Here is a 9,759-nt window from a genome sequence, read left to right on the forward strand (position 1 = left end):
GCTTATACCAAAGTAATGTAATATTAACTACAAAATAAATAAGACATTTTCCAAAACAAATTTAACAGGATTTCAATGCATCATGATTTATTTTTTCTTTCAAGGAAAAACTAATATTATGCTATGAATGTGGACAGATATATTGGAATAGTAACATTACCACATGAATATCTGTTGTCTCTTCTTTTTCCCAAACTAGGAGGTCCTCACTCTTTAAAACCCATGTTTTCCTCTCCATGTGACAGTGGACTCCTCCAGGCAAGTGTTGTTATCTAAAATGGATGAAATAACTCATAACTAAGTTTCTCTAAAAATGAACCAAGAAAACTTAGACTTCCATTTGAGAACAAGGGGAGGGCAAGTAAAAAGCAAGTGTTATGACCATGATTGAAGAATATTCTCTGCCTATTCCCATATTTTTCTTCTCATAGGGGTGCTTTATACTTGATTTCTATCACAACTGAACCAATCATTCCTATTGGTTAGGGAAATAATATAGCTATTTGTAAACGTGATGAAAATTTACATTGAACGGCAATCTGAGAATTGGAGAAATTAACATTTTCCAACCTCCCAAACTCCCAGTATATTTCTTCCTTCAAATATTTTTAATGATCTCAAATCTCCATTTCTGAAAATATCATACATAATTCTTATGCATTCAAAACTCTCCCTACTTTATCTTACTGTCCTCCCCTCCCAAAAAAAAATCCCATCACTACTATCACTTTTCATTTCCTTAAATACCTTAGCTCTGGATAGCAGAACAGTGAACTAAATGTGATCTGGTCCAGATGTTCAGAATCTTGATCAAAAACATCAAGATTCTACAATACATGTACATGCATAGTCCTCAACTTCTAAGTCCCTTGATATCTGTACTACTAAGCTGAGTATTTAAGAAAAATATGAGTTATATTTCTCAAGGGATATTTCAGAACATTAGAGGCACAGATGCTTGTATAGCAATCAAGGTAACCTAATGGGAGGAGGAAAAAGTGTAGACGTTTTCCACTCTTACTGCTATATGATGATCTTAAATAAGTGAATTATTCCATATATTTGAAATACACACACACATCTATGTGTGTGCTTATGTGTGAGCATGTAGTCAATGGAAATGAATATGAACAGAAACTAATTTTAGTAAAAGTGAATGACAGTATTTATTGCAGAGTATTGTTTCTTTCCACAGAAGGCATTCTGAGACACAAATCAGAAGCACTTAAATATGGACTGTTTCAGTCAATCACATATCCATCAATTTTTTCTTTTATTTGTTTTATTTTGTCATGTCTGTAAATAAAATCATTGAGGACCTAGTACTCCCCAAATCATGTTAGGAACTATGCAAAATCAGATAACATGCACCTTGTTTTCAAGAACTTTACTTTCAACTGAAGTAGGTGGTGAATATTAAGGCATTCTAAAAAGTCATCAAAAATTCAGGGTTGTCATGCATACCTATTAAGTTAGAAATAATTAAAGGCCTAAACCTTATATAATAATGATGATTATTAGAGTAGCAATAATAAAATACAACTGATTATAAGTTTATATTCCTTCAATTAGACACTAAAAGTATAACCATATATTTTGATTAATATGAAAAAATAAAATGACTTTGGAAGGCGATAAAAAACACCATTAAATTCTGTAATGTAGAGGCAACCCTGACATATTTCTTTTCTGATAAATATTGCTCTATCAAATTTCTTAATATACATTAGTATGTTTTTTGGCAAAAAGCTTGGACAACAGCAGTAAATACTGCTACTTTCCTGGGCAGCAAAAAAAATATTTTTTTGTTATACAGGAAATGATAACATTAAATATACATTTAGAAAAAATTTTTGTTCAATTTTTTCACTTTTATTTTTTTTAAGATGAGATTCATATAACATAAAATTAATTATTTTAACAGTTTTAAAGTGTACAATTCAGTGTTTCTTTAGTATATTTTTTTAGTATATTCACAATGTTATGTAATCACTACACCTCTAATTCCAGAATATTTCCATTACATTAAAAGCAAGGCCTGTACTCATTAAGCATCACTTTCTATGGCTCTTCCCCTCAGACCGTGACAAACACTAATTTGCATTGTGTTCTATGAATTTATCTATTCTAGCCATTTCATACAAATAGAATCACAAAATATGTACCATATTGATAATTACCTTGAATGTAAATGGACTAAATGCACCAACCAAAAAACACAGACTGGCTGAATGGATATGAAAACAAGACCCATATATATGCTGTCTACAAGAGACCCACTTCAGACCTAGACACACATACAAACTGCAAGTGAGGGGATGGAAGAAGATATTCCATGCAAATGGAAATCAAAATAAAGTTGGAGTGGCAATACTCATATCAGATAAAATAGACTTTAAATAAAAAATGTTACAAGAGACAAGAAAGGACATTACACAAAGATCAAGGGATCCATCCAAGAAGAGGAGATAACAATTATAAATGTATATGCACCCAATATAGGAACACCTCAATACATAAGGCAAATACTAACAACTATGCAAGAGGAAATGCAAGGCAGAAATAGAGACCCAGGTGTAGAGAACAAACACATGGACACCAAGTAGGGAAAGCAGGGAGGGTTGGGGGGGATATGAATTGGGAGATTGGGATATCAAATTTTACCCTCTAAATATATGCTCTTTATTGTCTGTTAACTGTATCTCAATAAAAGTTCTTAAAAAAAAACTTTAATCTGCTTGTCTGCCAATGGGTGGGGCTGTGTTCCCACCTTGTTGGTTGTTTGGCCTGAGGCTACCTAGCACTGGAGCTTACAGGCTCTTTGGTGGGGCTAAAGGCAGACTCTGGGAGGGCTCACGCCAATGAGCACTTCCCAGAATCCCTGCTTCCACTGTCCCTGTCTCCTTGGTGAGCCACAGCTGCCCCCCACCTCTGCAGGCAACCCTCCAACACCAGCAGGTAGGTCTGGTTCAGTCTCCTATGGGGTCACTGCTTCTTCCCCCTGGGTCCTGGTGAGAACACTTTTTTGTGTGTCCTCGAAGAGTGGAGTCTCTGTTTCCCCCAATCCTGTGGAGGTCCTGCAATCAAATCCCACTGGCTTTCAAAGTCTGATTCTCTGGGGATTCCTCCTCCCATTGCTGGACCTCCAGGTTGGGAAGCCTGACGTGGGGCTCAGAACCCTCACTTTAGTGGGTGGACTTCTGCAGTGTAACTGTTCTCACCCACCCAGCATTTATGGGATTTGATTTTAATGTGATTGCGCCCCTCCTACTGTCTCATTGCTGCTTCTCCTTTGTCTCTGGATGTGGGGTGTCTTTTTTGGTAAGTTCCAGTGTCTTTCTGTCAACCATTGTTCAGCAGTTAGTTGTAATTTGGTACTCTTGCAAGAGGGAGTGAGTGCACATCCTCCTACTCCGCCAACTAGGGACAAATTTTTAATATTCCTGCTTTGCCTTTTTCATTTATGTCATTCACTGTTTACTGATTTTTGTGTAAACATAAGTATTCGTTGTTCTGGAATAAATATTCAGGAATGTGATTGCTAAGTGGTAATAATTCCAGGTTTGTGATTTTAAGAAAATGTCCAATATATTTTCCAGAGTGACCGAACCATTTTACATTCCCACTAGCAATGTATGAGGATGAGTCAAAAATTGTCTGCACTCTGTTTACATTAAAATTTCTGTTGACCGCACTGTCTTATCAGTGCTTTCCATTCAAGGCTACTGTCTCCCCAGTCACTGCTCTGCAGGTGTGAACATGTTACATCAGTTCATTTGTAACTGCGGTGCAAGCAAAAATGGATGCCCCACTTGTGATTTGCACGAGGGAAGAGCAGCGTGCGGTGATTCGATTTTTGTGCTCTGAAGGTGTACTTGGTGCTGTTATTTATCGAAGACTTTGTGCGCAGTATGGAGAAAGTGTTTTGTCATGAAGAAGTGTGTATGAATGGATAGAGAAGTTCAAGGAAGGTCACACAAGTGTTAGCCATCAGAAAGGACCCGGACACTGGTCCATACGAAGACGTGAAGACAGTGGTGTATTCGTGGCTCACAGCTCAGCCTAAAACATTTTTTAATGAGGGAATACAAAAGCTTGTTGACAGATGAACAAAGTGTATTGAAAAGCAAGGAGATTATGTCAAAAAATTCTGTATTTGTCTTTTCTAAAAGTTAATTAAAATAAATTCTACAGCCTGAGTGCGGATAATTTTTGACCCACCCTTGTATTATTGACTCAGTGTCTCCATATACTTGCTAGAATTTCATATTGTTACTATATTTCATTTCACCCATTCTCCTGGGTTTGTAGTGATGTTCTATTTTGATTTTAATTTGCATTTGCATATGGCAAATGACGTTGAATACTTTTCATGTGAATATTTGTCATTTGCATGTACTTAGTAAAATTTGTTTGTATTTTTTATCCATTTTTAATTGATTTTTTTTTACTATTGATTGTGTAAATATATATGTATGTGTGTGTATTGGTTATGTATTTTATATATGTTCTCCGAGTACAAAGCTTATCTTTTCATCCTCTTAATAGTGTCTTTTGCAGAGAAAGATGTTTTATTTTGTATGTAGTCTAATTTTTCATTTTTTTATGAATTGTGTTTTGGTGTTAAGTCTAAGAACTCTTCCTAGCCTGGATGCTAGAGACTTATCTTATTGCTTTTCTAAATAATTTGGAGTTTTATGTTTTCCATTTAAGTTCATGATTTTGAGTTAATTTTCACATAAGGTACAATCAAGAGATTTAGGTCAAGAGTTTGTTCTTTGCCTATGTATTCCCAAATGTCCCTGAAGACTTTTTTGAAAGGCTGTGTTTCCTCTAATGAATTGCTGTTGTTTTTTTGTCAAATATCATTTGGGCACATTTGTGTAGGTTTGTTCCTGGATTCTCTTCTGTTCCATTGAACAATGCGCCTCTCCTCTACCAATAGCACGGTCTTGTTTACTGTAACTATATAAATGATGAAATGGCAGACTGTTTCTCACTTTATCATGCGCTTTCAATTGTTTTAGGTATTATATTTCCTTTGATGTTTCAAACAAATTTTAGAATAATCTTGTCATATCAACAAAATGTCTTGCTGGGATTTTTATAGGAATTGCACTACACCTCCACATCATTTTGGTGAGAATTGATATCTTCCTATCCATGAACACTGTATCTCTCTTCATTTAATTTGAATATTTCATCAGCATTATACAGTTCTTTATATATTATAATATACATAGTATATATATTATTATGTGATAATAATATATAAGTGTAACCATCATTCTACTTTCAAATTCTGTGAGTTTGACTATATTAGGTACTTCATAATAAGGGAATCATATTTGTCCTTCTGTGACTGGCTTATTTCACTTAGCATAATATCTTCAAGGTGTATTCATGATATAATATATGATAGGATTTCTTATTTTATGCCTGAATAATATTCCATCATGTGTACAAACCACATTTCTTTTTTTTTTTTGTTTGGTTTGTTTTTGTTTTTTTATTTTTTTAATTTTTGTTGGCGTACAGTTGATTTACAATGTTATGTTAGTTTCAGGTGTACAGCAAAGTGAATTATATATATATATATATATATATATATATATACACATATATATATCCAGTGTGTATATATATATATTTATCCATTCTTTTTCAGATTCTTTTCCCATATAGGTTATTACAGAATACTGAGTAGAGTTCCCTGTGCTATACAGTAGGTTCTTGCTAGCTATCTATTTTAACATAGTAATATGTACTTGTTAATCCCAATCTCTTAATTTTATCACTTCCCCTATGTTTCCCCTTTAGTAACCATAAGTTTGATTTTGAGATCTGTGAGTCTGTTTCTGTTTTGTAAATAAGTTAATTAAAAAAAATTTTTTTAGATTCCACATATAAGCCATATCGTGATATTTATCTTTCTCAGGCTGACTTACCTCACTTAGTATGGTAACCTCTAGGTCCATCCATGTTGCTGCAAATGGCATATTGTTCCTTTTTTTATGGCTACTTTGTATAGTGGAAACATATTTGTCCTTCTGTGACTGGCTTATTTGACTTAGCATAATGTCTTCAAAGTCTATCCACAGTATATGACAGGATTTTTTATTTTTATGACTGAATAATATTCCATCATGTATATAAACCACATTTCTTCACTTATTCATCCATCCATGGGCATTTAGGTTGATTTCACAACTTATATACCATGAATAATGTAGCAATGTACATGGGAGCGCATATATCTCACTGAGATCCTGTTGTCAGTTTTGGGGGGTAAATAACCAGAACTGGGATTGTTGTACCATATGATAATTCTGTTTTTAATTTTTAGAGGAACCTCCATCTTCTTTCCATAGTGGCTGCACAATGGCTGTTACATTCTCACAGGCAGTACACAAGAGTTCCAATTTCTCCACATCCTCACCAACAAATTTTTGTTTGTTTTTATAATTGCCTTCTTAACAGGATGTGAGATATTTCACTGAGATTTTGGTTTGTCTTTTCCTGATGATTAGTGACACTGAGCATCTTTTTATATTTCTGTTGGCCATTTTTTAAAGCTCTTTATTGGAATATAATTGCTCTACACTCTTGTACCAGCTTTTGAGGTACACCAAGTGAATCAGCTGTATCTATACAAACATCCCCATATCCCCTCCCTCCCGCAACTCCCTCCCACCCTCCCTGTCCTGGCCCTCTAAGGCATCATCCATCATCCAGTTGATGTCCCTTTGCCACACAGCAACTTCCCACCAGTTATCTACCTTACAGTTGGTAGTGTATATATGTCTGTGCTACTCTGTCACTTCGTCCCAGCTTCCCCTTCACCCCCCGCCCCCCAACCCCGTGTCCTCCAGTCCATTCTGTTGGCCATTTTTATGTCTTCTGTTATACAGGAATGAGGAAAATCATAAAATATATCATGCATCTGAAATTAAAAAATGGCAATGTTTCAAGATACTGAGAGTGAAGAATTGCATTCCTTATTCCTGAGAAGCTGTGTTGGATGAACCCAGAAAAAAAGCCTATTTAATTTGTTATCATGCAAGTCCTTAGTGAGACTGACAAAAATGATTTCAATTTTTGAAATTGAAAACAAGGAAGAAAAACTAAGGAAAGAAAAACTAGGGAAAGAGTGATTTCAACTTGAGAAAATAAAGGGAGAGAATGTTGAAAACTTGTCCTAGAAGTTTGGGGTTAAGGTAAGCAGGGAAGTGGGATGATACATGGAGGGTAATTACAGTTTAGGGGGTGGAGTTGTTCTATAGGATTTTACAGGACTGTAAAAAAGAACCAATTAAATAACTAAATGTAATTTGATGTGTATAATTAACTGAATTGGGGAAAGGTAATGTGTATTTTTTTCAGTTGGACAGAGAGATAAGAGTAAAAATTCATTTTGCTCTAAATTATTTACATATAATTGGCTTAGTTCTGGAGACACTAATAAAAAGTATCATTTCCTTCAGTCTCTCACTCCGTTTATTAATTTAGAAGAATCTTAACTATCAGAAAGACTTAATTTTATTAGATCAAAAATTGGAGATAAGATGAAACAAGTCAATTTTGATCCTCTCTCATGCTGTTCTTATAAAAATAAGTTATGTTGTTTTTTACTTTTAGTTAAGAGACTTATCTACCTCACCCTCCAGATTGTGTGCTTTCAAATACCCTTTTGAAGGAAACTGGATGTCATATTTGTCTGTAGTGAAATAGTGTGTGTCACCTGGCAATAGAAGAGACCTATTCAGTCTAAATTAAGATTCTAATAAAAGTCCCAGAAACTTAAAATTCATCATATTAATGAAATCATAGGATACTTTCTAGCTTTTCCTTCAGGAAGAAGTCATTGGGGGAAAAAAAGAAGTATTTTGGTAGTGGATAAAAATAGAGAGAACATATTTTCCAGGGAAAAGTCACAACTGTCTCTCTATCTGGAAATTAAAATCACTCTTTAGAAACAGAATCACCTCCTTCCATTTTATTCACCTTTTCATGAAAAATTGCCTAATTTGGTTTTGTTCAAAGAAACTTGGGTTAGCTATTAGATTAATATTTTATAGCAAAGAGAAGTAAAGAAATTCATAGAAAAATTGGTGGGTGTGCAGGCGATATTGAAATTCTTACAACAGGACAGGCATTGGGAGATGCACTACTAGAAAACAAGCTCCTTTTAGTGACCAAGATAGCACTTACAAAAGACTTTACCAAACTGCTCCCTAAACAGCCAACAGGAAGTAATCTTTCTCTTTTCTTTCCTGGGAATGTCCACTCATTTGCTATGGGATTTGGCACCCTTAGAACCTGAAAGGATCCTTATGATGCAGTCTCGTATCTGCTTGGTTTTCACCCCATAAACAACAGGATTCATAGCGGGAGGCAGGAGCAGATAAATATTGGCCACAATGATGTGGCAAGATGAAGGAATGACGTGGCCCCCAAAGCGATGGGAGAAGAAGGAGAAGAAAGCTGGGCTGTAGGAGAAAATAATGGCACAGATGTGGGCAGTGCAGGTGCTGAAGGCCTTCTGCCGAGCATCTGCGGAGGAGAGGCTGACCACTGCCCGGAGGATCATGGTGTAGGAGATTGCGATGCACAGGATGTCAAAGCCCCCAATCAGGAGGGCAACCATCAGACCGTAAATAACATTGACCTTGATATTGCCACAGGATAACTTGGCCACAGCCATGTGGTCACAGTAGGTGTGGGGGATTATATTGCCTCTGCAGTAAGGCAGGCACTTGATGAGGAAGGTGAAGGGAATGATGAGAAGCACCCCTCTGAGAAAGGTGGAGAGCCCCGCCTTTGCAATGATGGGATTGGTGAGGATAATTGAGTAGCGCAGAGGGTAGCAGATGGCCACGTAGCAGTCCAGGGCCATAAGCATGAGCACTCCAGACTTCATCCCTGTGAAGGTATGGACAAGGAACATCTGGACCAGGCATCCATCAAAGCTGATTTCCTTGAGATTAAACCAAAAGATGCAGAGGGCTTTAGGGATTGTGCTAGAGCACATGACAAAGTCAATTAGGGAAAGCATGGCCAAGAAGTAATACATAGGCTTGTGCAGGGAGTCCTCATAGTAGATGAGGTAGAGGAGTCCACAATTCCCTACCAAAGCCACAACATACATGGAGCAAAATGGGAAGGAAATCCAGACATGTATGTCTTCTAGTCCTGGAACTCCATTCAGAATAAAGGAGAGTGGGGCCAGGTTGGTTTTATTCAGCATTAGCATCATCAGTTAGGCTTAAACTCTATGTAATTTTTCCTAGAGTAAGATAAAGACAAGAGAAAATATAGTTTATGATTTTCTCTTCCATGTGTTTTAAAATTCTGTAGTGCATTTTAATGATCAAACAACCAACTTCTCTGAGTGGCAGGGAGTAGGTCTTCTGTTTATTTGTTTGTCAATTGATTAATTCATCTATTCATTCAACAAATTTTTATTAAACAATTCAAGTTCTCATCACAGACACTGATTCAAAATTATTTTTTAAAACCAATTTTCCACCCTCATAGATTTATAATAAAAAGTAATTCTGTTATATCTTCTCTAAAGAGATTTTGGTTAGAATACCTCATTTGTTAATAAATATATAGATCTCCCTATGAATGTGATCTTAGAGTCCTTTGATCACCACACCAATGACCGTAAAGATATGAGGACTTTAAAAATTATTATTCTTGGTTAATAGTTAATCATTAGTATTTAATTACTAAAGCACTGTTTGAAGCCTCTTG

At 35.7% G+C, this 9,759-nt stretch overlaps 1 protein-coding gene across 1 annotated transcript; it reads right to left on the reverse strand.

Moving 5' to 3' along the window:
• Positions 1–8,287: 8,287 nt before the first annotated feature.
• Positions 8,288–9,253, reverse strand: LOC130861589 (olfactory receptor 52N4). The gene has a single exon (XM_057750620.1). The coding sequence runs from the start codon at positions 9,251–9,253 to the stop codon at positions 8,288–8,290; it is 966 nt and encodes a 321-aa protein (XP_057606603.1).
• Positions 9,254–9,759: the final 506 nt, after the last annotated feature.

This window comes from Hippopotamus amphibius, chromosome 9 (assembly GCF_030028045.1).
Source record: "Hippopotamus amphibius kiboko isolate mHipAmp2 chromosome 9, mHipAmp2.hap2, whole genome shotgun sequence".
NCBI lineage: Eukaryota > Metazoa > Chordata > Mammalia > Artiodactyla > Hippopotamidae > Hippopotamus > Hippopotamus amphibius.